Source organism: Hydractinia symbiolongicarpus, chromosome 8, assembly GCF_029227915.1.
Source record: "Hydractinia symbiolongicarpus strain clone_291-10 chromosome 8, HSymV2.1, whole genome shotgun sequence".
Taxonomy (NCBI): domain Eukaryota; kingdom Metazoa; phylum Cnidaria; class Hydrozoa; order Anthoathecata; family Hydractiniidae; genus Hydractinia; species Hydractinia symbiolongicarpus.
In genome coordinates, this window is record NC_079882.1 from 12,375,370 (window position 1) to 12,402,183 (window position 26,814).

General features: G+C 31.9%; 1 protein-coding gene across 5 annotated transcripts in view; it reads left to right on the forward strand.

Annotated features, from left to right (window-relative positions):
* The first annotated feature begins 233 nt into the window (after positions 1-233).
* Positions 234-26,814, forward strand: part of LOC130653735 (acetyl-CoA carboxylase-like) — a 33,361-nt gene continuing 6,780 nt past the window's right edge. Inside the window, exons 1-50 of one of the 5 annotated variants that reach the window (XM_057456250.1) lie at positions 234-366; positions 6,045-7,567; positions 7,984-8,169; positions 8,791-8,992; positions 9,123-9,221; positions 9,331-9,437; positions 9,954-10,064; positions 10,529-10,581; positions 10,666-10,822; positions 11,042-11,215; positions 14,158-14,249; positions 14,333-14,402; positions 14,579-14,742; positions 16,388-16,538; positions 17,102-17,205; positions 17,932-18,007; positions 18,099-18,169; positions 19,130-19,204; positions 19,288-19,353; positions 19,580-19,664; positions 19,770-19,813; positions 19,894-19,984; positions 20,145-20,291; positions 20,427-20,495; positions 21,122-21,241; positions 21,359-21,459; positions 21,540-21,628; positions 21,727-21,854; positions 22,118-22,231; positions 22,307-22,420; positions 22,509-22,655; positions 23,107-23,280; positions 23,367-23,476; positions 23,594-23,696; positions 23,803-23,922; positions 24,062-24,163; positions 24,240-24,380; positions 24,472-24,549; positions 24,637-24,723; positions 24,799-24,867; positions 25,099-25,190; positions 25,266-25,377; positions 25,502-25,588; positions 25,662-25,730; positions 25,814-25,882; positions 25,971-26,045; positions 26,184-26,243; positions 26,315-26,386; positions 26,470-26,607; positions 26,761-26,802. In XM_057456250.1, coding sequence (XP_057312233.1) covers positions 7,424-7,567; positions 7,984-8,169; positions 8,791-8,992; positions 9,123-9,221; positions 9,331-9,437; positions 9,954-10,064; positions 10,529-10,581; positions 10,666-10,822; positions 11,042-11,215; positions 14,158-14,249; positions 14,333-14,402; positions 14,579-14,742; positions 16,388-16,538; positions 17,102-17,205; positions 17,932-18,007; positions 18,099-18,169; positions 19,130-19,204; positions 19,288-19,353; positions 19,580-19,664; positions 19,770-19,813; positions 19,894-19,984; positions 20,145-20,291; positions 20,427-20,495; positions 21,122-21,241; positions 21,359-21,459; positions 21,540-21,628; positions 21,727-21,854; positions 22,118-22,231; positions 22,307-22,420; positions 22,509-22,655; positions 23,107-23,280; positions 23,367-23,476; positions 23,594-23,696; positions 23,803-23,922; positions 24,062-24,163; positions 24,240-24,380; positions 24,472-24,549; positions 24,637-24,723; positions 24,799-24,867; positions 25,099-25,190; positions 25,266-25,377; positions 25,502-25,588; positions 25,662-25,730; positions 25,814-25,882; positions 25,971-26,045; positions 26,184-26,243; positions 26,315-26,386; positions 26,470-26,607; positions 26,761-26,802 — 5,151 coding nt within the window. In that variant the 5' untranslated portion in view covers positions 234-366; positions 6,045-7,423. Of the gene's footprint in view, positions 367-2,416; positions 2,572-3,511; positions 3,645-4,064; positions 4,262-6,044; positions 7,568-7,983; positions 8,170-8,790; positions 8,993-9,122; positions 9,222-9,330; positions 9,438-9,953; positions 10,065-10,528; positions 10,582-10,665; positions 10,823-11,041; positions 11,216-14,157; positions 14,250-14,332; positions 14,403-14,578; positions 14,743-16,387; positions 16,539-17,101; positions 17,206-17,931; positions 18,008-18,098; positions 18,170-19,129; positions 19,205-19,287; positions 19,354-19,579; positions 19,665-19,769; positions 19,814-19,893; positions 19,985-20,144; positions 20,292-20,426; positions 20,496-21,121; positions 21,242-21,358; positions 21,460-21,539; positions 21,629-21,726; positions 21,855-22,117; positions 22,232-22,306; positions 22,421-22,508; positions 22,656-23,106; positions 23,281-23,366; positions 23,477-23,593; positions 23,697-23,802; positions 23,923-24,061; positions 24,164-24,239; positions 24,381-24,471; positions 24,550-24,636; positions 24,724-24,798; positions 24,868-25,098; positions 25,191-25,265; positions 25,378-25,501; positions 25,589-25,661; positions 25,731-25,813; positions 25,883-25,970; positions 26,046-26,183; positions 26,244-26,314; positions 26,387-26,469; positions 26,608-26,760; positions 26,803-26,814 lie in introns of those variants that run through there. The other 4 variants (XM_057456249.1, XM_057456247.1, XM_057456248.1 and 1 more) reach the window with 4 other exon arrangements.

The following is a 26,814-nucleotide window of genomic DNA, read 5'->3' on the forward strand; positions in this document are numbered from 1 at the left end:
ATCCTGCAACATAAACTTTTGTAAACAATACGTCAATACTGTTTTTTTTATTGTGATAACGCAATAACAATCGTAATGGTACCACTCCTTTTTTCTTCCCCAGAATTGTTTTTCTTTCGCAAGGACATTTATAAATTCAGAAATATATTGTGGCTATTAAAAGAAAAAATTGTGTAACAATTATATTATAATTTCGTCATTTATTATTCACTGCATTGTAATCCATGGAATTCTCCAGCTAGAACACGTTCGATAAACTAAGCAAGCATTAGTTTGGCAGGACAATAGATGCAGTAAGTTTGACGTCATCAGACTTTCTACAATGCATTTCTTCGTGAATTTATGTTACGCAAAAATATATGCCAGGTAAGATTGGAATTCTATGGTAAGAAATAAGGAAGTAAATTTATCTGATCAGTTTTTTTTAAATTTTTGTATGGATATAAGATATAGCGGAGTTGGTATAGCGATATAACATTCCCGCTGCGGCGCTCTTTGGATTTAGTATTGTCAGCCTGTTTTGAGCAATTCACATTCTAGTCTCCAGCTCTTTTTTACTTTTTGATATTGGGACTGCTAAGAATTTTCGGCGATAATGTAACAGTAAGGACCAACCGTCCCAAAAGAGGCTGTATTTCCCGGTAACTTCTTGTTAGTTTAATTCTCCAACCTCAAAAACACACACTCGAAGCACGTGTAAAGTTTTTATACCTGTCATGTTGGTAACATATCTATTTCACGTGTAATTTTTAGCAAGACTTTTTTATTTTGATGTTTTCTTTCAAACTAAACCCAAATTTTCACGTGCACAAACAAATTTTAATAACATTCACGTGAAATTTACATTTTCCTGTGAAAAATGCCCCTGATCAAAGAACAGGATTTTTTATACACATAAATTTTATGAGAAGGGTGGAGCAGCAGGTAAAAGTTCTCGCAGTAGACAGGGCTTGGCACAATTGCACAAAGTTACGTTGCGCATCCTGGTTAGTTTTCATTCAACTTCGTTCCCAAAGGTAAGAATTTAGAAAAGGAATAATTTGCGAATAAATATGTTTCTCTAAAAGGAGAAAAATTTTTGTGTGGATTTAATTTCGATAATCCTACTTTTATGATTTTTTGTGTTTTTTTCTTTAGCTAATGAGTCACAGGAATCTTAGTCTAATTTTTCGATATTTCAAATATAATATCTATATTATAATGCCCGTATACGTCTGTCCGTCCGACCGTCCGTCTGTCTGTCACGCAAATTGGTAGCTTAGCTGCGACGGGCGAACCCGTAGATTTTTCCACGGGCTAACGACTAGTAACTCTACAAAGAGGCAAGATAATGACGATCATTCTTTTCTCCAAAAACCTGAATAGTCCGCCCAATGCAAATTAAAGATAAAGTAAAAAGTTGTTCAAAGAAAATTAAAAGATTTCCTATATGTTATCGTGAGAATTTTCCATATTACTCTTTTGTCTTTTTGGTAAATTTTCGCGAATTAGCTCTTTAAGGAATCAAAAGGACTCACAATTTCCCACAAAAATTCGCGAAAATTGCTAAAAATTTTCTCGTTAACAATTTCTTTCTAAGTAAATTTTAAATTGAATTTTTACCGGCTTCTGCTGAGGTGACTTTATTGAACAGTATTTATTGTCATAAAGTGTACTGCGAGGTATGCAACCTCGATACCATCCTTGCAGCGGTTTTTTTCGATATAAGAATGAAACGACCCATACGTGTTTTATTATCACATCTAATAACACTCCAGGCCCTGGGACAGAGGTTGACGGGCGTATTGTTTGAAAGTTTTATTAAATTTAATTTTCCTAGTTTAAGTGCTACGTTTACAGGATAAACGCACTAAAATCTGTGATACCCGTAAGCATACTGAGACACATCCACAACCTCAACCCCAGGCCTCTTCTATGCAATAATTTCCGTAATAATCCCCGTAATAATTTTATTACGGGGCCATCCTGTCGGACTATCATGAGCGTAGAAGGGCTCTGGGACGAGGTTAACACGGTCATTTACATGTGGGCACACTATACGAAATTTTGTCTAAGAAGGCCTTATATGCCAAATATATAAAACCTGTTTAAGGCCACATTAGTTTGCATTCAATGTAAAAACATTAGGTACCCAGCTTTTCTTATTAGGTAAACAATTAATCAAAACATGCGTTTTTCTGACGCAATAATTCTCAATCTTGCCACTATTTGCGTCAGTAGGGAAAAAATAATCCATGGCCTATCGTAATTTATTATATGTGGACGCAGATTTCATTGTGCAAACGAGAAAAACTAGTCTGAGTACTTTAATAATGGTCTAACCAAAACACTAAATGTTATATTAAGCTCAATTGCATATACTTAACCTTTTATCCTCAGTTTACGCAAGTTTTAAGCTGTTTTTTGAAACTTAGAAATTTATGAGTGCTGCTGATTTGAAACGAGGAGAAAGGTTTCGATGGATTCAAACTCTACAAGCAAGAGAAAAATTATTGTGCGTTTTCTTGAAAGTAAATGGTTTGTAACGAGAGTTTAAATGAAGTCTAAAAATATCAACAAAATCGTCTAAAGGTGTGTATCCGTTAAAGTCCATGATAGTTGTGCAACTGTTGTAAAGATAGAAAAAATTCAATATCTGCTACATTTGTCGTGCAACATCTCTTGCATGGTTGTGCGGCATGCGTATTTTTAAAAGGTAACAGTGACTGTTGTACAACTGTCGCTTAACAATTTTTATGTTAATACAAGTAAGTTTAAAAAAAGACCTTCTTGGTTCATGGGTTATCAGATGTAAAAATTGATACCTGACAGACAATTTTGTAGATATATTCTGACGTTTGAATTTATAGCATATAAGCACAAATAACATGCTATGCCATGAATTGCCTTTAATCGCAGCTACATCGTCCTTAAATCGCCCTTGAATCACTGTTTAATCGCTCTTAAAACATGGATATTTTGAAGAAACCTTTTGTGCATAACAAGCAAGTTTAAAAATGCTCTTATTGCCGTGTAGACATAAAAATTAGTTGGTATTCCTAAGTTCTCAGTACTTTCTCAAAGCATTTCATACAACCACGATATTTAATGGTTTTTCACACACTGCTAAATTTAAAGCCCTTTAAGATAAGAAAATCTTTTTAATTCAGAGTTGCAGTAAAAGTTAAAAAGCTATTGAAGCTATTGCTAAATGATAAAAATATTTATATCGTCCATGTTCACTTTTATCAAATAAAAACAACTTTTCTTAACGTGGCATCACGCACATACAGAACTGATTACTTGACTTTGTGGTAATATCATTGCAGACATAAACTATATATTAAAAGACATGGTAAACAGCTGGAGAAATTTCCTGACTAACTCAACACAATGGTATTGGTATAGCTTTTTACTGCAAAGCTTCAGAAATAAACCAGGCGTAAGGTAAATGCGTTGTTTCACGGTTGATTAAACATTAAAAACAGAAATTACTATATAGTAACATCAATTAGAAAGTTATGAATGAAGAAAAAAATCAATGAATCATTAATCAGTATAGTCTTTGCGGCCGCTTAGAAGTCCAAAGAAGTAGGATGCGCGATGAAGATGTGACCCAAATGAATGAAAGAGGAATTGTTTGTTGTATAAAGTTTTTTTAGGCGGTAAGCTTTAAACACAAATATAGCTTGGATAGATGTGTCACTCGAATTTATGTAAACATCATTAATAAGTGTGGTACGATTAAAATGATGGAACGATATTATATTCAATTGTTTATTATAAACATAATCACATGGACAGGTAATTGATTTCACGTGTACATTGTAATCACGTGTCCTATACCGTGACAAACACCGAACATATTCGAACGGATTCCGAACATATTGTTAGTTTCGCGAAATTTCTTAAAATGTTGGAAAATTTGTAAGTCAACAAAACTCCTTTTATCATTTTAACCCTCCGTCGGATTGCTTTCAAAGAGTCCGCACGGTTTATTTTTCCAAAGTAAAATAATATTTGCCCTTTGTCACAATTTTTTCTTCCATAAATATCGTCTTTACGAAAAAAAACAGCGAGAAAAAAAGTCGTGTCATGTATGTGGCCAGCAAAATAATTGCACACGTTACGCAATTGTGCCTAGGAGAGTAGTCTTGTGTTATGGCAAATAGATGAAACCCGCGAAGTGGTTTTTATATTCGTGGTTGCATCAGGTCGCGGTGGAACCAGACAAAGAAACCTAATTTCTGATGGCACATGCTGAATTAAAGGCGAATGTAATGTAACTATTTCTCTCTTAACCTCCCAATTTAGTTTTTTAATCCAAAAGCCTCCTTCTGTTTTTCTAATTTACTCAAAACTGTTACTGCCTGCCTGAAACCTCCAAATGGTGGGTAAGGTCAACAATTGTGTTGAGTTAAATAGACTGAAGGGTAGCTAAAAGCGCTGGACCTTTTACAAAATAATTTTTTTTGTTAGGAAATTTTTGGCTAGCTTGCAGAAATTCTTAAAGACATTTTTTTCAAAAGCCTAAACTTTGCAGACCTGTCAAATATGTGACAATGCTTGCAGTAAGATTCTATGATTAGAACATTGCATAGTATAGCTACACCCTATATCGCCACATTTCTAGAGTTTTGTAAAAAAAACCCGTTATCCTGCCTGAACACCATCAATTGTTGTGGATTATAAATTTCTATCTTTCCATTACTAAAAAACAGGTTTTCTGGCTTTTCTGTGTCTCTATGCTTAAGTGCCCAATTTTACTTTTGTCTTTTTATTCTCAAGTCTGTCCTTAAAGGCTGTCGACAAACAGTTTTTGTCTCCGTTAACGGCAAATTGGCTGTTAGGGGGGAGGAGGGGATATATAATGCATTGTCCGTTAAAAATATAAAAATGGAGATGAATTTCACTTTCTCACCTTTTTTGTTTCTTTTAGGGAAAATGAAAAAAATTCAACAAATTAGAAATTGTTTCCACAGTAAAAATCCGCCATAATCTAGAATTGGTTGTGTTCGTATAAGTCTCCACAAAGATTGTTCCGTAAAGCGCCGAGGGGGAGGGGGGGGCAAAATTCTATTTAACAGCAAATTTTCCGTTAAGGAGACAAAAACTAACGTAGGGCAATTTCGCAACATTTTTTGAATAGCAGAAAAAAAGATGTTGTACAATAATTGAAATGTATTTTTACATTTTCACCACCAGGTGGCTGAAGATTAAAATACATTCTGGTGGCCCACAAATATAATTGTTCTTACACAAGGAGAGTATGACGTGAATATTCATCTATGCCCTTCAAAAATAAATACTAAAAAATTGTTTTATCCATACACAATGAGAGTGCACAACTCAAAATTTTCATTTTATATTTCTTTTAATCATATTTTTCTTGCAAGACGTATTCAAGCATCATTTCTATACAACTTAAATAACATAATAACGTTGTGGTAAACAAAAAATAGTTAAGTGTGAATCACACTTGCAAATATTTCCATCGCACTTGTAAATTTTGCTTACAAGTGCGACCATAGCACTTGTAATTTTTTTAGCGGGTGCTTTTTGTAGCTCTGGCTTAGTTTTATTCAAGAAATGGCCTTACTGGATCCTTTTTTACACATTTCTGACTTGATGATAAAGATAGTGTCTTTTAGAACAAAATATTCACTGGTCATCCTATGTTAATTTAATCTCCTACTGAGAGGAATCGCATAACAAAAGTTGGGACCTACTGGTTTGATAAAAGCAATTAACTTTACATAATTTATGAATTAATGCAGAATTGCATCAATGCATTAACAACAAAATTAGGATCTTTACATGGAAGAACTAAACATTATTATCATTGTGTCACTGGAAACACCACAGCTTCAAGCTACTTAACAAAATATGACACAACATTTAAGGCTGGCATTTTATCATTAAACATGATAAATAGATTTAGATTTGAAACTAAATAGTGTGTGTGCAGACAATGCCATGTTCTATTTAAATTTAAAGTGGGATGAAAAATTTTACTATAACTATATTATCATCTCCAATCTATCATCTCCTCTTTTGCAATTTAGAACTTGAAAACTAAATGATGGAGCTATCTGAAGATGATATTTTACATGATTTAAAAACTGCAACCCCTGATGACATTGTTTTTAATGAGACACTTTTTGCTGAACTGACTAACCAACCGCTTCCTGAGAATTCAAAATCCAATACAGAGGTGGAATTATGTTACAAAAATGTTCTCAATTATCTTAACGATGAAAAAGAATTAAAAATTTTATGTAGTGAGCTTAAAGATAAAAAGGAGGTGTTGAAGCAAATGCAAAAAAAATTGCAAGAATCAGTGGTCAAACTAAAAGACGATGCAGATGTACTGGCAGAAAAAACAATTTGATTGACGTAAATCTTATACCAACATGAGAAATTTTGTTGAATTTGTCTAAATTTAACAGGTTTTTAAATCGTGAATATGCAATATTTGACAATCTCTATATTTGTGCTTTTTGAAAATTTTCTTAAATTTTCAACGAATAAGCTTTTACTACCTGTTAGGATCATGTTAATGCATTTTTCACCCTGTAATACCTATATGTAAACTATGTAGTAGTGAAGATCCTTAAAAAATCCTTTAAAAGCAGCACTAATATTGTTAAGGAGGTGTTTTCACAGGAGTGTTTAATCCCAGCATGTATGATATCATGTAATCCTAATTTATCCAGTTATTGTAATGTTTTCCATCATAACAAAAGTTGTTAAAATACTTCTCAATAGCATTCTTGGACAATTTTTCCATGATCCTGACCTTTTTTGTGTAATATTCTAATTAAAAATGTATATATTTATAAAAAATGAATTTTGCCAAGGCTTTGCTTTCAATAAATAATGTATTTTTATGAGGGGTACACTTAAGATATTTGGATAAAATGTCTTTAAATATTTTATAGCTACTTTTGTTTGCCTTCGTAAATCTGGAATTATTATGCTAGCTCACATTTCTCTTATTGTTTAAACATGACATGATTCCTTGTAAAAAACCAGTTAAGAACAGTTAGTATATAAAAAATGAAACAGCATCTTAAAATTAGGTCCTAGAGACAGTTTGTTCTGAATGCAAAAATTATTTTGAAGACCAAGTGTATATATTTTTTTAAAATAGTGAAGTGTTAGCTGGTAGATGTGAGCACTTGTGGAGTCATTTTTTATTAAACTTTTGCAAAATATGATGATAGCCTTTTGACAATGGGTATCTGATCAATTTTATTTTTCTTTATCTTATAATACTGCATAGTTACGCAATGAGTATCTACAATAGATCATTGTCTTATTGTCTAGTCATATTTCATTACGTCTGGATATCTTAATCTTACTGTTTTGTAAGTAGTTGATTATTTTGTGTGTGTATAGTTGTAAAGTATATTCTATTAATAGTTTTTTTAGCACATAAATTATGTCTGGGGAAATTAAAGAACTTGGAGAAGAAACAGAGTCTGATGTTAGTACAGATGGAGAAGGCATTCAAATGAATATGGATAAGAAAAAAGATCGAAACTTGCGGTCACCACGTCTGAAATCTAAATTTCGGGAATGTAGTGTAAGTACTATGATACATTGTCAAGGCTACAATACATTGTCATTGCTCAGGTATATTTTCACTGCTACAACTCACTGTTGCAGTACATGACTACTGTTGCCACTACTAATGCAGCACAATGCTACTGTTGTACTACATCGCTACTGTTGCAGTATGTTGCTACTGTTGCAGTACGTTGCTACTTTTGAAATACATCCGACTGTTGAAATACATCGCTACTGTTGAAATACATTGCTACTGTTGCAGTATTTTGCTACTGTTGCAGTATGTTGCTATTGATGCAGCACATTGCTACAGATTCAGTACATTTAAAGATGTAACTCCAATGTCAAGGATTGTTGTAATAATTTTAACAACTTTAATAGATAAACTCATTGACAATTTTTACCTAATAATAGCTATTTTGAATGTTTTAGGTTGCAAGTCCTGCAGAGTATGTATCACGTTTTGGAGGTAATCATGTTATTGAAAAAGTCTTAGTTGCAAACAATGGTATTGCGGCAGTGAAATGTATAAGAAGTATGAGAGAATGGGCATATGACTTATTTGGAAATGAAAAAGTTATAAAATTTGTTGCCATGGTTACACCTGAAGATTTAAAGGCAAGTTATTATAAACCTTAAACACTTGTTTGTTAAGTGCTAGCGATTTTTGACAGAAATTGTTTCTAACTGATTTTGAATCCAACCATACCTTTCATTTTGTATCCCCATTTATAATATATATATTTATATTGGTTATTGTTTATTTGAATAATTAAGAATGTATATTGTTACTCTAATCAATTTACTGTGAAAAATCATTGTCACTATAATCTGAAGATTAGTGGAATGTTTATTTTGATGCTTGGCAACAGTTTTCCATAGAGTGTACACACTATCAATAACTCTTAAAAACAGTTGGCTTACCTTCTGCAAAATTTGAGATGGTATATGAAAAACCTTATCTAGGAATCTTCTTACTTTTTAAAATTATTTTCTTGCTTTTTCGAGATTAGGCCTGAAGTTATGCTAATTATTCAAAAGTATAACATCAACTAACTCTAAAACATGTAGTTGCTGTTATCAAGTGTAATATTATAGTAACGAAATACTAAAATGCATGTAAAAACACTAAACAAAATAGCAAAAAAAAACATTTTTTAATCCTATATGCCTTAGCAAAACTGGTAATTACAGGACCTCATTTTTCAATAGAGATAAGCTTTAAGTATATACCTTTAGGCTAATGCTGAATATATCAAAATGGCTGATCATTATGTGTTGGCACCTGGAGGGTCAAATAATCATAACTATGCAAATGTGGAGTTGATTTTAGATATAGCAAAACGTATTCCTGTGCAAGCAGTTTGGGCAGGTTGGGGCCATGCTTCTGAAAACCCAAGACTTCCTGAATTGTTAAGTCAGAATGACATTGCGTTTATTGGTAGGTTAAATACTAATTTTACTGTGTTTTTTTTAAGCTATATTTTTTGTAAATTTTTTGCTTTTGTGGTTTTTAACTTTTGCAACATGTGTGACTTGAACTAGAATGACACCTTTCAACTTTTTTATAGGTCCATCTGCATTGTCAATGTGGGCATTGGGTGACAAAGTTGCATCATCTATAATTGCTCAATCAATTGACATCCCTACATTACCTTGGTCGGGAAGTGGTAAGACCTTATTTGATATCTCAGTTATGTCTTATTGCTGCATATTAAAGGAACTAAAACATACATTATTATGTATGAGTATCGTTTAAAATATTATTCTTTCTTGCAGGTATAAAATTGGATTCTTCTAGTTTTGGTGAGAATGGACAGTTGACAAGTGTTCCTGAGGACAAATTTGAAGAAGCTTGTGTTGATGATGTCATCAAGGGTCTTGCAGTATGTATTTGTATTGTTGTTACTAAAAAACGCTTTGAAAATAATGTCATGTTTTGCAACAATTCTTTGTTGAATTATTACCAGCTTAAAAATAAAAGTTTAATATGTGATGCAATAACTATTAATTATTCAAAGAGCTTTTTAAAAATTTTTTTGGTTAGAGTTGTTTTTGTCAACTTAAATTGGAATTTAAAAAGGAAAATAAAAAATACCTTCATTCACACTTTATCTTTTCGGTTAATAAAGTTTTTAAGAAGGTGTTATTAATTTTAAAAAATAACGTGCAAACACTTATTCACTGATGTCATATATTTTATAAACAGTTTCCATGGCAATAACACTTTAGGTATCTTTTTTTTTGATAATTTTATAACCAAAATGAGGACACTACGTTAAATCTTATGACAGTAATTAGTTCTGTTGTGTCATTATTGTTAAAGATATGTTGTGTATGTAAACAATTCTTGCACAATTAGTATGGTGCTGGTGTAATTGGTATACTACCTAATTTCGTAGGTTGCACATAAAATTGGCTACCCTGTTATGATTAAAGCTTCAGAAGGAGGAGGTGGAAAGGGAATTCGAAAAGCTCTTAATGATGAAGAGTTCTCAATTGGTTTTAGACAGGTAAGAGTTTAATTATATTTTTAGGGGTCCCCTTTCCCCTCCCCCCAAAAAACCTATTTTTGTATTGATATAAATAAACCTGTACATTACCCAGGCATTTTCAGGAAAATTTTAATATCTGTGTGCCAAAAAGCACGCCTTAAGTATTTTAGGTGTGTTTTTAGGTGTGCTGCACTGGTTAACTTCTTATAAAATTTGTCATTTTGCAGGTGCTATCAATAGCACGCCTAACCCATTTTGCGTGTGTGTGGAGGTGTGCGCGTGCTATTGCACGCCTCTTCTGAAAAGGCCTGATTACCAGTGGGAATTGAATCCATGTCTTCTTAATTTATCTCATATATGCACCATTGTTCCTATAACCTATTTTTGTGTTACATTCCTAGCAACATAAAGAACCTTCCTATTTTTGTCACTGACTTCATGACTGATAAATTTAAAATTAGCATACATAACTTTATTTTTAGGTTGAAACTGAAGTACCTGGTTCTCCCATATTCATCATGAAGTGTTTGACTAGGTAGTCGAATATTACTTTGTATATTTGTTTGTTAATTTGTTTATGAAATGAATTAATAAATTTATTTCTTTTACTTCAATTTAGAGCACGTCATTTGGAAGTGCAAATTTTAGCAGACCAATACGGACAAGCAGTCTCGTTGTTTGGGCGTGATTGTTCTGTGCAGCGTAGGCATCAAAAAATTATTGAAGAAGGTCCTGTAACTATCTGCAAACCTGAAGTATTTGTTCAGATGGAAAAAGTTAGTCTTTTACTTTCACTGTTATTAATAATAGTATAATAATTGCATTTCTTTGCGGTTTAACATAACAATTTTATAAATTTACATCCTACAAGGGGAGGATTTAAAATGCCAAGATCTCAAAATTTGCTTAAAAGAGAACCAGTGATATTTAAATACTGACAACTGTCGTGAAAGTATTTGAAGACTTTGAAACACTTTGTTTGTTTGTTTTTTCAGAATGCTGTGAACCTTGCCAAGTTGGTTGGATACATCAGCGCAGGTACTGTTGAGTACTTGTATGACTACAGAACAAAAGATGTATATTTTCTTGAATTAAATCCTCGATTACAAGTTGAACACCCTTGTTCTGAAATGATCACAGACATCAACTTACCAGCAGCTCAACTTCAGGTTTGTGTAATATTTTCTCTAAGGTACAAATTATTGACATTTTTTAACTATTTGAAAGGTAAAAGAGTTAATAATAATAATAATAATAATAATAATAATAATAATAATAATAATAATAATAATAATAATAATAATAATAATAATAATAATAATAATAATAATAATAATAATAATAATAATAATAATAAATATTTAAAGTGGCTAGCCCAGTAAATCACAAAAACCTATAGTTAGTGGATTGTTTCCACTGGGGGCCACTAGATCAAAAAAGAAACAAAAAATGATAAACCTTAGACTGCCTCAGCTCAATCAAACATAGTAACATTTATAATCTGTGAAAATTGAAAAGAAAAAGAATAAAAAACAAAAATTAAAAAGTTAAAAAGTGATCTCCATTAGAATTTGCCAAATACATTAGAGATGGAAGTCTTAATTGAAAGCAGACTTCCATCACAGGTCACTTGGTCTGGAAGATTATTTTTGCCAAATTCCGTGTTGACCAAGGGAAGTGTGAACCTGTTTTTTGAAGCTCCTCTTGTTTGATGATTATGTCAGTTTTTTTGTCAAAAGGAATTTTGAGCGCATGTAATGAGGAGCAATGTGATTCATGGCTTTGAAAACTAATATGGCATCGTTTTTGATGAGTAAATTATTCATTGAATATTCCCTCTCTTTCCCAAGAAAGGTACGGACACATTTTAATCGTTTTTCTAGTTTTCCCAATCTACCTTGGGTGGCACAAGCCCATGCCGAGGAGCAGTAGTTGAAATATGGCATGACGAGTGCATTAATTAAAAGGTTTTTTGTGTGAGGTGTTAAACAGGATGCAATGGTTCTAATTTTAGAATATTTAATTAGTATTTTTCTATTTATGTCATTAATGTGCTTTTCCCATTGCATTTTTTGATCAAATGTTACCCCAAGATATTTAATTTTTTCGCTCCTCTTCAAAGGAATACCCATATAGTTGATGGTTGTGTTCTCAACTTTTTTTAACTGGCTGTGGTTGCCGAAAAAGATTGTTTCAGTTTTGTCCGTATTAATAGTCATTTTGTTATTATTTAGCCAGAGGTCAACTTGCGAAAGTTCTAACTCGACCTGGGAGACAAGGGTATCCAAGTTTTTATGAGACAAAATAATTATTGTATCATCTGCATATAGATGGTGGTAGTTTGAATTGATGACAGATTTTAAGTCATCAATATACAAAAGAAAGAGCAGGGGCCCCAACACAGATCCCTGCGGCACCCCAAAAGCGTCTTCATGAAGTAGATCTGATCCTGTGTTGTTTACAAGAGTCAGCTGCTTTCGGCCCGTTAAGTAGGTCTCGAACCAGTCAAAGGCAGCATCTTTGATGCCAAAACACCATAGTTTTTTTTAACAAAATTTTATGATCAACAGTGTCAAAAGCTTTTTTAAGGTCAATGAGCACAGCACAAACAAAGTTATGTTGGTCGAGCTCAGTAAGAATAAAATCAGAGACATCGACTACTGCAGTTTCTGTGGAAAAGAGTTTTCGAAATCCGGACTGTCTGTCATTCAGGAAGTTGTGCTCAGAAATAAAATGAGACATTTGCTCATGCACTAACTTTTCAAAAATTTTCATAGGAATTGGCAAAATGGAGATAGGCCGATAATTAGTAGGATCTGTTTTATTGCCACTTTTAAAAATAGGCCAGACCCTTTTAGTCTTCCAACATTTAGGTACAAAAAATTTGTTGAAAAGACTTGATAAATAAATACTTAAAACTGACGAACCTGCTTTTAGCAGTCGTGAACCAATTCCGTCCAAGCCTGTAGCTTTATTAAGTTTTAGTGAACTAATTATTTTTTCGACACTTTTGGTCTCAATACGAGCCCATCGAAAATCGTGTCCGCTAACAGGTGGATTAACATTAGTAGTGTCAGAAGAAAATTTAGAGGCTAGTTTGGCACCAACACTGACAAAAAATGAATTGAATGTGTTGGAAATTTCTTTTGGGTGAGAAGTTTCTGTACCATCGTTTTGGACTACTCGTTTTATCGAGGTAGTATTGCCTGACTTATCAGGAACCAGTTTTTTTAGGGTTTTCCAAAGTTGTTTTGGCCGTTTTTGAAAGTCCTGCAAAACGTCATTATAGTACTCGTTTTTAAGTCGATTTTTGAGACCTATTACCTGGTTCCTTTTTTGTTTGAAAGCTTCCCAGTCTATGATGGATTTTGTTTTTGATGCTTTTTGTTTCAAGAAGTCTCTTTCTTTGATAGCTATTATTAATTCATCAGTGACCCATGCCTCAACACGGCCAGAAAATCTATGTGTTTTGAAAGGGGCATGTTTGTCAGCCACTGTTTTAACATTTTTATTCAGTTTCTCACATGCTTCATCAAGGTCATCATAATTATTAAAATATGACCAGTCTAAATTCCTGAGGTCCTTCAGAAAAGCCTCTTCACTGAAGTTCTTGTAGCTACGAACCTTGCATGTTTTAGGTTCAAATTTTGGCCTTTTGAATTTTCTGATCACATAAACTAAATTGTGATCACTGATGCCTAAATCCATGACACCAGTTTTAGAAATACAAGAACTGTTAGAAAGTATCAAGTCTATAAGAGTGCTACTATTTTCAGTAACACGACTTGGCTCCGTAATATGTTGTTGCAGTCAATTTCAGTTCTGGTTACGAATTTTAATCTAATGTACATGGCTTCATGTCTTCAAACTGTGTAAGGGACATGTTGGCTATCACGCATTAAAGAATTGTTTAGACATAAGGTAATAATGTTAAACAGGCAGTAGAATACCATTCTTTTTATAGTCACCCAACATTGTTTCAGCAGTAAAACAAGACATAACATAAAATTGTTTAATATTTTTCAATAAAGTGAAAATGAATTATTATAATTGTATCATTGCAGTGATTTACATTGAATGAAGTATACAATCAAGTTTCAATTGTTTTTAGATTGCCATGGGAATACCTTTAAACCGTATTAAAGACATTCGATTACTGTATGGAGAAGACCCTTGGTTGGATCGACCAATAGAGTTTTCTAAGTATGTTTGACATATTTATTTGTAAGTTTCTTTTAAATATTTTTCGCTTGCAGTACATGTAATTATTTGTTATTGCTTGATAGATATTTTGGTAAATTGCAACCAAAAGGACATGTCATTGCTACTAGAATTACGGCTGAAAATCCTGACGAGGTACAAACCTAAAGTTATCAATGCAATACGCATTTGAGCGATAATAGACTCTATTAAAAATATATTCTCAATGCATGGCTGGTGTAAAGTCAAATAAGTCTAAACTATCTAGAGAAACCCAATTGTCTATGATAGTATTGTGCCTGTTTGTGTTGCACTCAACATGTGCTTTTTAGGGCTTTAAACCAAGTAGTGGTACAATCAAGGAACTTAGCTTTCGAAGTAACAATCACAATTGGGGATACTTTAGTGTGTCAGCAGACGGAAGTTTGCATGAATTTGCAGACTCGCAATTTGGACATCTTTTCTCTTGGGGAGAAGATAGAGAAGCGGCAAGAAAGTAAGATTTACTTATAAGTATTAAATTTTTTGAAAATGTAATCATCATATATTAAAAAAAGACACAATGAAGCATGTATATACTGTACAAATCTTTTTGACATCTTTTTTCATTTTTGTTTGGGGATAGGTAGTGGAGGGGTGTTGTCATAAAAAGTTGTCCGCTTAATAAAAATACATGTATATATATTTTTATTAAGGTGACATGGTATGGTTTTTTAAATCGCAATTTTTTCAGCGATAGTTAACCAAAGTTTATTCATTCATACATCATCAAAAAGCATTTTTAAATACCTCTCAAATAATATAAAAATAATTTGAAACTTTTTAACTTGTAAAAAGTACAGAGACATTTTTTGAAACACCACCTGCCTTCAAAAAAGTGACTTTGTTTACAAAACTACTTCGTTTCTAACTCTCATTCGATGTCCTTTAGAATTGTGATAGATGTATGTAAAAACAATTTTTTAATTATTTCCAGAAGTCCTCGTTTTTGATTTATTTTGCTTTTTCCAAAAAAGCCATTTTTTAACTCAAACTTTTGTCTTTAAGATGTAATATCTAGATAATCCTTGATTTTTTTAAGGTAAAAAAAAAATCACTTTTAGATAAACACGTTGGCTTCAGCACAGTAGCACTCTCCCTTGTAGAGCTTCTGTAGTTTTGTCAAAGAGATTTGAATTGTAATAAATGTATAGAAAAAAAAACACTGCAAAAAACTGTTTTAAAGATTTTTTAAAATATCACACCTTTCAAGCATACTCACACTTCCGAGGCAATGGATATTCAGAAGGTTGTCCTTTTAAATTCTATTATTCACAAAGGCATGATTGAGTATACCATAGAAATCAAAGCAAATTTTTTTTTAAAACACACGAACGGCGTTTTACGTAAACTTGACATTTTTAGAAATGAAAGATTTGAGGTGGTTTTTTTCCAGATTGTCATTTCTTTTCGGAAAGGAAATATAAAAGATTTCTTTATTTTGAAAAATTATACTCACAAGGATAGTGTTAAAAACATTCACTTGTAACTCCTATTCAATTTGATGGTGTGAAAGATTAATTTGAAAGAAAAAGTTAGTTATTTGGATAAAGTCAATATTTCCCTTCAGAAAATAAATTAATAGTTTCTCCATTGGAAAGATCGTCTTTTCTTTAGTATAAATGGCTAATAAAAAAAAAATCGTTTTGTTTTAGATACAATAAAGGTATACCGTCACCTTAAGCGGATATATATGCCCTCATTGGCTATCAAACTATAAAATCTATAAGTTTATTTTAACTTCGCTGTTTTCTCAACACCAGAAATGGTTGCAAGTTTATCAAAAGCAGAAGAGATAACACGACTTTTCAAAAATACAGTTCCACTATGAGTTTCTTTCAGCAGTTTTAGCAGTTTTATTTCGGTGTTTTGAATAAAAGCAAAAAAGGAAATTTTAATAGCCTTAATGTTGCTGTTTTATCCAACTGGTTTTGTGGGTTTTGGAACTTCTGTGCTGTAAGGCTGGCCAGTACACAGAATAACTTTCTAATGAAAAACAGATAGCAGAAAGGGAGAAGATGGCTACTTGGTTACCATTATAGCATGTTAGACTGTACAACATCAACGTACACCATAGTTTCTATTACTACTACAACCTCTAGGAACATGGTGTTAGCTTTGAAAGAATTGTTAATTCGTGGTGATTTTCGAACTACTGTGGAATACCTTGTGCGACTTCTGGAGACAGATATGTTTAAAAGAAACAAAATAGACACAAGTTGGCTTGATAATCTTATTGCAGAAAAGGTTAAGGTAAGGTTTAAAGTCATGTTTCACTAATAATTAAAAAAAAAAAACTACAGGAAAAGGCAGAGTTTTTCTAAACCATTCTAACTGTAAGTTTTTTTAAATAGCAACAGGGTTCAAATTAGACGTCTTTGCAAATCATACTGTGAAAGAAATGTTAAAATTGCGAATCTAATTTCTTTATTAATCATTTGTTTCACCTAATTCTCTAAGGATTGTTGCAATAAAATAACCATCATCAAGGAATTAATGGCAAGTGGCCTACACAGTGCTCCCTACACAGTGCTTCGCTAAAGTTAGAAAATTTTTGCAAACTGTATATTAATTTAACCCTGACCAAATTCTGTGCTAAAAATCAAATAGATAGATCACACAGTATTGCTTTTGTTAGTCATATGTGTTGTTATTTATTTATTTCTAATTTAAAAATGATTATAATTTATAATTAATAAATTCCTTATATTTACTTGACAGTTTCCTTATTTTTTTGAAGAAAAAAATGTACAATTTTTAGGATTTGCACATAGCCTAATAGCTTTCTATAAACATAACTTTTACACTTTTTATAGGCAGAAAGTCCTGATCTTATATCAGCAGTTGTCTGTGGTGCTGTGCATATTGCTGACACTGCAATGAACCTTTTCCATTTAAATTATCAGTCAGCATTAAAGCGGTATGTGTATTTTGATTTATTTACTTTTGTAACAAGGTACCAACTCACACAATGTGTTGGATACCCCTCATTGTGCGTTTATCTAAAGGAAAAAATTTCTATCTTTTTAACATTTTTGGTCTAGTATTTCGGTATTGTTTTGTTGTGAAACATATGTTCCCATCAAAGTTATAACTGTAACTGTCACCATTTTTTTGTCATTAGAAACCAATCACCAGAACTGTATTTCCTCTGATAATCGACCTCCTGCTAATAAGTGCATCCTTTAATAAGCACGATCCCTTTCAACCCGCAATTCGTTGTTGTGCTTTGGCATTGCAACCAGATATGCCTAAAGACAGTAAGATTGCTTGTTTTAAAGTTGGCAAGACACTTGCCCAGGGTCTGGAACATTTGAAACAGGCAATGGAGTCTAGCAACGAGCCTGAAAACCCATCCAGGATTATAATGCAGATGACAATGTTAAAGTGCAAGATGTGTATACCTAGTATTTTTTGACAGGAAATAACTTTAATATAATAAAATGTATGCTGTTTTTATTCCCCCCCCCCCCCCCCCCCCCCTCCCCCAAAATTGTAGATTTTTTAATTTTAAAAATTTTCTCTAGCAAACACCTATGCGTTTATTGGAAAAAATACAGTCTTTTCGCTACTAAAATACAAAATTAAATGTAAGAATCCCTATCACAATGAGTATTTATAAATGTCAAATCTATTGTAATTTTAGTGGTCAAGTTCCAAAAGTATTAAGTGAAGCTCAAACTGTTGAACTCATTCATGAAGAAACCAAATATGTCTTAACCGTAAAAAATCTTATTTTAGATTTAGTTTTTCTTTAACCAGTATAAAATTTAGTACGCATTAGATACACAAGTTTAAAATGATTTATTGTAGGTAACAAAGTCTGGACCAAATCAGTATTTTCTGGTAATGAATAACAGCTCCATTGAAGTAGACATTCACAGGTTAGAGTTTGTGTGACTGTTAATGCAAACATAGAAATGTGTTCCCTTAATGTTCCCTTTCTACAATATTTATTAAAGGAGAACTAACCATTGATAACAAGTTGCGCTTAAAATGTTTATTATAGTGCGAATGTGAACTATGTTAAATTTTTGTGAGCTTTGGCCTTTGAGATTATAAGGTCAAAGTATTCCTACGGTCACTGCCATGACAGTGTCAATTATGACATTCTGTTTGTTAAAATACTAACTTGTGTATTGTAAGTCTGCGGGAATGTAAACAAACACATTCTGAATAAACAATGAGGTAATGCTAAACTGTGCCTCTTGCCATTGTCTCAGTAATTTTATTTATCATGTTTTGAAATTTATATCTTCCGCAAAATAGAATGATGTTTTACTGGTATAGAGTTTTAGAGTTTTAGACATGATTTATTACTTGGGAAAAGTATATTAGCTATGTGTATTCGAATTTACTATGAAATATTTTTTGTGTTATTTTTGTATCAAAACATCTTGAATGATAACAGGTGCTTCGTTTTATTTGCTAGATTGCAAATAGTTTTGCGCAACAAAGTGTAATAAAGTGTAATAAAGTGATTTTGTGAAAAACAAAACAAAAACAGTCTTAAAGTCCTAGGAAAAACTAAGAAGTGAGTGAACCTTTACAAGTCCTGTTGAGCTATGCACGGTGTGACGTAACAATAAAAAATTTAATATGTACGGACCAAGTTGTGTTTTGTTCAATAATGGCGCGACTGTTGTTGTTATTATGGGACAATTAAGGGACAAAAATTTGGAATAAAAACTGAAAAAATGAAAATTTTTAATGTAAGGTTGTTTTTGGGATATGTGAGAAGTTTTTAATACAGAAAACATTTTTTTCGTTAGTTCTTCCTTAATAACAACATATTTTTAGCATGGACATTCTAGTTGTCATAAAACATATTGACATTCTCTTAGAATGAGTGATGGAGGAATAATGGTATCTTTTAATGAGACTACTTACACCTCGTTCATTAAAGAAGAAGTTGATGGGTTAGTAAAAAAATTAAATAATCGTAATTATAATTAATTATATGCACAAGGTTATCTTATTTACCTGATCACATTTTTTGTAGATATCGTGTCATTGTCAATAGCAAAACTTGCATATTCAGAAAAGAAAACGATCCTACAATTTTGCGGTATGAAGGTTATTATTGTACTAAATGTTATTATACAGGAATATATATATATATATATATATATATATATATATTTTGCAAAAAAGGCAAATGAAGTAAAGTATAAGAATAGGTTTCTTTTTAAAGTAAGGTGCACCCATCAATCTAGATAAAGTGTCTGATAACCATTAGACAGAATGTGTACTGATACTTGTTCATGCAAAATCAAATTCTTTATATTATTTAGGTCACCTTCTCCTGGAAAGCTAATAAATTATGTTGTGGAAGATGGTGGACATGTGTTTGCTGGAGAAGCTTATGCAGAGATAGAGGTCCATTTCTTAATATTTCTATGTTTTCATGTGTCAACGAGAAGGTGGAAAACAATTTCAGTATTATTTCACTATACCATAATATTTTTAAGTCCGTAATTTCAGGTGATGAAAATGGTCATGCCTTTAATATCAAACGTCAGTGGATGGTATGTTTCTTTCTTGTAGAAAACTTAATGTAGTAATTCTTAGAGCATTACATCTCACTTGTTAATATTCATCATTTCAGTGTCCATTATGTCAAGTGTGCTGGAACAGTTTTGGAACCAGGAATGGTTATTGCTCGCTTAACATTAGATGATCCGAGCAAAGTTTTTCAGGTTTGTAATACTTAAAAATACTTAAAACATAGAGATATGGCATATGTATGTGAATTTACCTAAACAATGGAAATCTGATTATCCAACCAAGTTTTATTTTGAGATTCCATAAAAGTCATTATCATGCTTTTATATGTAAGTATGCTTTTTTATGGTTCAGGCAAATTTATTTGTTCACCCGTTTCCAAAGACGCCACATACAAAGTTAGTTGGTTCTAAAATCAATCAAGTATGCCATCACACACAGGAAAACTTGCGAAACATTATGCTTGGTTATTGCTTACCAGATCCTTTCTTTAACAGTAAGGTTAGTGAAGTAGTAAATTTGTTGTTTGTAAGTTTTGAGGTAATAAAAGGATATTTTTCTTGTTCTTTTTTTGTTGGTTCCTTATGAGTTTTATTAATAAAAACTATAGTATTTGTTTCTAATTGTCAAATGTAGATGCTGGAGGATGTGGAACGCTTAATCATAACACTAAGGGATCCTGCTTTACCACTATTAGAAATGCAGGTATATTTTTACACTTTTACCTGTATGGTTTTTTTAACAGAATTTAAAAGCCAACTGATTTTTAATCTTCAAGATGTGACACACCTTGTCAGCCTAAATTTAAGTGACCCTGGTTAAGGGTAAACTGCGTGTACTGCGCCTTTATTCAGAACATGGCACATGCACCTTTGCCTTGTTGAAATATCTCAATTAAACAACAGATAACAGAAATCAAACATAACAAATTTTAATATAATCTAATATAAGCATCTCTACTTTTATCACCATGTTGATAATGTTGACTTTTCATGTAGGGGCTTGTCTCTTCCAGGCCATTCCCTCTTGTTTTCTTCCTGAATATAAAAAATCATTGTTGACATGGAAATTTTCACCTCAAAGAAATTCTTCCTCAACAGAACTCCATCTTCTTTTTTTTTCTTTTTGTTTCCCCCTAAACATGTAAGACAATATTGACAAAAAATTCATGCAATTTTTTTTATGGTAAAAAAAAAGGGGTTATCTTATTATAGAGGTGCCTTTATGTGGGGTAAATATATATTATTTCAAGTCATGCAGAATATACAAAACTAGTGAAAGTGAATATTTGAAATTCAAATGTTTATCTTACTGTTAAAATTTTGATTTAGGAACTGTTAGCATCCGTGTCTGGTAGAATTCCAAACATTGTTGATGACAAAATAAAACAATATCTCACCAAATATGCAAGCAACATTACTTCGATCTTAAACCAATTTCCTAGTCAACAGGTAAGTTTAGCATAGCTAGTTTTGTTAAACCACTCTTAAATTTTAAATTTATACCTAATTTAAGTTTTAACCCTGCATTAAAAAATAATCTTTTCCACCTATAGTTCCTTTGTTTAGATTGCCAATATTATTGATGCTCATGCTGAGACTCTTAAGAAAAGAGCTGAAAGAGACTTGTTTTTTATGAATACACAGGGTATAAATGAATTATTACAAAGGTAAATTGAAAGCTCTGCCACGATAAGTCAATTAACATAACTGAAGACTATACAATGACATTGATTCTGCTTTTTAATAGGTATCGTAATGGTGTTAAAGGTTACAGAAAGTCAGTCATCCTCAATCTTCTGCGAGAGTATATACAAGTTGAAATCTTGTTTAATGATGGTAGTTATATTTCTGTTTACATGTTTGTATGTAGCATTGACAAATTTGTTCTAAATCTGTTTTTTCATGGTGTAATGGCATTATTATGAATGATTTAGGTAATTTTGAGAAATCTGTGACAGCTATGATGGAAAAAATGAAAGGCAAAAATGTTACCACTGTTATTCGCAATATTTATTCACATACAAATATTGTGAAGAAGAACACTTTGGCTGTCAAACTTATTGTACGTACTAAAGTAGCAATGTTATTATAATACTTTTTTTGTTTGTCCCATACAAAACATGAAACCCAACTCTGATCTGAGTAAATTCGCAGAACTGTTAATGTTAATTAACTAAAAATTCCAAACAATGGCAGAAATGTTACATTTGAATGGGTTCTTAGCAGAAACTAATATGAAAATAGTTAAACTAGGTGGAACTATAGTAAATACGCAACCTTATTTTGTATACATGAGAGTGAATTACTTTGTTGTTCTTTTTCAAGGATTGTTTGTGTGCACCAGATAATCCTCTTGGTGATGACATTAGAAATGTACTTCAAGAGATGACTCATTTAAACAGACCAGAACATGCTAAAGTTGCTCTAAAAGCTAGACAAGTAAGAGACATTCCCAGTGTAATCCTTTTTTCTTTAAGTAATTTATGTTATCTTTATGAAATAATTAATATTTAGGTACTGATCTCTTCTCAAAAACCATCCTATGAACTGCGACATAATCAATTTGAATCAATATTTTTGTCAGGGATTGATTTGTATGGCCAACAGTTTAATCCAGACAATTTACAGGTACTTAGATTTCACAATTTTACCTGAAAAGTTTTATTAATAAGGGGAAACAACAGTTTGATTTTAATGCTGCATTGATTTTTTACAGAAAATTATTTTATCTGATACTGCTGTGTTTGATGTTCTTCCAAGTTTTTTCTATCACCGCAATGAGCTTGTTCGAGTAGCAGCACTAGAGGTCTACATCAGAAGAAGCTACCAAGCATACGAACTAACTCAACTTCAACATGATCAGGTATTCCCACATTGTTTAATTCTAAATTTAAAAAAGTTTATATTTTAAAGGGGAACGTGCCTTGCTTTGGAAAAAAAATAAAGTTTAATTAATTATGTGCTGCATTTTTTTGACCGCATATTTCTGGGATAGAAGCCTTGTCTAACCAACTGATTGCTTTTGCCTTCCACTGATTAACAAGTCCAGGAGATTGGTTTAAGTTATCCTGAATATTTGGATTGTGGAATTATTAATTTTCTAGTCCACTAATGAAAAAATTCAAAGGAAATTACCACTCATATTTCCTGCATTGGTATTTTGTGCATTCATATTTTCTGGTTAGCATGAAGTAATAAATTGCTCTGAAAACGTTCTGAAATAAAGCTGATGTACAACCATTTTGACTAACAGACAAAATATAGCTATTATTATCAGGTGCGGATAAGCAATAATAACTATTATTTCTTTTTAGATCAGCGGCATCAACATTTTAGAGTTCACATTTCAACTGCCACATAACCATCCTAATAGAGGGAATCACTCTCCTACTTCTTCTCCAACATCTACACCATCTTTTGACAGAATGCAAAATAAGAAGACAGATAAAAGAGGCAGTTGTCGTGGTAATGGAAACCCAATTAGAAGGGTAAACATCAGCTTAGTAGCTTTTTAGAGTCATTTTTCTTTATTGTATTGTATTGTATTGTATTGATCATTGTACAAAAATTTTAGGTTCGAAGTGTTTCAGAATCAATGGATGATTTGAGTGGTCCAACTTATGAAATCAATTATGAACGCATGGGTGCTATGATTGCATTTGAAGAAATAAATGACTTTCTAGTGTATGTTATTATATTATCAGTCACAAAAGTTTTAACAAACAATAATAAAACTCACAGAAGTTTTAACAAACAATAATAAAACTTTTAATATTCTTGAACAAAATACATTTTTTATAGGCATTTTGATGAAATACTGGAACGATTTGTTCCAAGTGAATTGTTATGCACGAAGATAGAATCCGCCAATGGACTCACTTTGAAGAAAAGAAACTCCAGCTCAGTAAGTTTAAAGCTAGACCACATTTTCAGGTCACTTAAAGGCACTGGATAACCAAGTTTTGACATCAAGTTTAATTTAATTAAGTGAAATTATGTTTACAATTTAGAGTTTAAACGGGGATGAAGATCCTATTCATATCTTAAATGTTTGTATCAAAAACTCACAAATTCTAATTGAAGATCAAGAAGAAGAAAAGGATACATTACAAAATATTTTGATAGAAAAGGTAAAAATAATTAATATGTACATTTGAATTTACTATCTTGAATGAATGTGTACACATCCAGCAGGTTGTTGGAGAGTTCGGATTGCTTGCTGTAACTTTGTTTCACTGTGTATTAACTTTATGGTTTGTCTTATTTTAGAGGCAAATAATGCTTGATCATGGACTCAGAAGAATAACCTTTATCATCACAGATGCTAAAGGTTCCTTTCCACACTATTACACCTTCCGGGCTAGAGATCAGGTTGGTAAACATAAAAGTTTATAATCAATTTACTAAACATTTCTGCGTTTTAAATAAAATTTGTTTTTGTGTTCAGTTCCAGGAGGATAACATCTATCGCCATTTGGAACCTGCCCTTGCTTTTCAACTTGAACTTAACCGAATGCGATCATTTAATCTTAAACCAATCACCTGCACCAATAAAAGTTTACATTTATATTATGGGTCAGCCAAAAAGGTTTGTCATGCAGAGAATTTTTTTCAGCAATAAACATATTTGGAGGTAATTATTACATTTATTGCATGTTTCCTTTTTGTTTAATTTAAAGGAACACCATAACCAAGAAATTACAGATTACAGATTCTTTATCAGGTCAATTGTGAGACATTCTGATTTCTTAACAAAGGTAGATAATTTATCAAATCTTTTTTATGTTTTACAACATTAAAAAAATATGTTCTTGTGTCTTACTTGCATTGTATGCTGATTTCAGGAAGCATCGTTTGACTACATGGAAAAAGCTAGTGAAATTCAATTGCTTGAAGCTTTAGATGAGCTGGAAGTAGCTCTAAGTAAAGTGGTATGTTTTTATTTATGATTGATCAACATTATGTTAGCGAAGAGCAAACAATAATACTATATTTTGTTTTTTTAGGATCGACGTACTGATGGCAATCACATCTTTTTAAATTTTGTCCCAGCTGTTATTATTGATCCACAGAAAGTAATCTCATGATATTAATTTAAGGCCTAATAATTTCAGGGTTATAATTAACCCAGTACTTTAATGTGCTATAAGTGTCTAGCTAATCAGTTGCTTAGAAATACTACTCTTTTCCTCCCTCCTTTGGCATTATATTTTAAACATTTTGAGGCATGAAATCAACATCCTAATGATTATTTGTGACCAATAAATATCAATGGTTATAATCTGTACTCCGTCATTTGTGTCTAGCTTGAGAACAGCATTCGAATGATAGTTATGAGGCATGGTATGCGACTTTGGAAGTTGAGATGTCTCCAAGCTGAATTAAAGATGGTAGTGAGGTTAGAAGAAAATTTTTTTTCTTTAAATCAATGTAAAAAAAAGAGAACACAATGATAATTTTTTATATTGTTTAGATTAACACCGGATGGTGCAAAAATACCACTTCGGTTATTTTTATCAAACCAATCCGGCTATTCCTTGGATATTCACACTTACAAAGAAGTTGAGGATCCTGTCTCTGGTGAGGTATGGTAATAAACAAACAAGCAAATACTGCCTATGATATGTATTGATTAGAGGATATCTGGGCATAATTTGTTAATAATTTGTTTATTGTTTATATATTTGTGGTTATATGTTTTATTTTAAGATCATATTTCAATCTTATGGTGATGTTCAAGGCAAGTTTCACGGCCTTCTAAATACAACACCTTACATGACAAAGGACCATTTGCAAGTATGTTACCTGCCTATTCTGACATAATCATTTTGTGCATTTTTTTATTAATCATGCTAATTTTGTGTTTTAGTATAAACGGTTTGCTGCCCAATGTCAAAGTACAACCTATGTTTATGATTTTCCTGAGCTGTTCTCCCAGGTAATCCTTTCTTTCAATAAATTTTATATATATCACCCTCAGGATTTTGCAGTCTTTTATAATTATTCTGTTCTGCTTTTTAGGGATTAACAAAGCAATGGAAACAATGGTTCTCCACACGGGGGATGAAATTTGAACTTAAGAAAGAAATTGTAAGCCCTTTATAAACCAGATGCTGCTTTTTTTGTGCAACCTCTGGTTCTTTTTTTCAATTTTTTTTGCTGTTTTTAATACTTGTAGGTTAAATTTACGGAATTATACATAGATCGCAAAAATAAATTAGTTAGCATTAACAGACTGCCTGGAGAAAATGAGGTTTGTTTGTTTATTTGTTTGTTTGTTTGTTATGCTTACAACGCTCAAAAAATTTGTACTATTGTTTCTCATATAATTAAGAGGGTTAGCACACTCTTGATTTTCTTTAGAAAAAGTTTTGAATATTTGTTTTTTCAGTGTGGGATTGTGGCTTGGGATGTAACTTTGTGTACTCCTGAATATCCTGAAGGAAGACAGGTAAATGAATTTACTTCATTTAATTTTAATTGTACAACTTAAGCATTCTTACAACAAGTAATATTTTTTAGCTATTCATATGCGCTAACGACATCACATATCTGAATGGTACAGTAGCATTGGAAGAAGATTATTTGTATAATGTAAGTAAACGTCTGAAGAAAGCACAAGTGAAACTTTTTTATGTTTATTTTAAATAATATGTTTTTGTTATAATTACTTTTAGGAAGTGTTAAAGTTGGCTATTTCAAAAGGTCTTCCATTCATTTACATTTCTGCGAATAGTGGTGCACGCATGGGATTAGCAGAGGATGTTAAACATACTTTTAAGGTTGCTTGGAATGTAAAGAATGAACCTGACAAAGTAGGTTTATGTTGATTCATAACTTCATAAGGTCAGTCATGAAAGTGAATCATTTTTCTAGACAAAAGTTTGTTGATCATATTCAACAAACAAAACGTGTTTATTGATAATCTACAATAACTTTTATGTTATTTTTACGTTGTAAATTTTTAGGGCTTCCAATATTTGTATCTCACACCAGCTGAATTCAAGAAGGTACAGCTATTC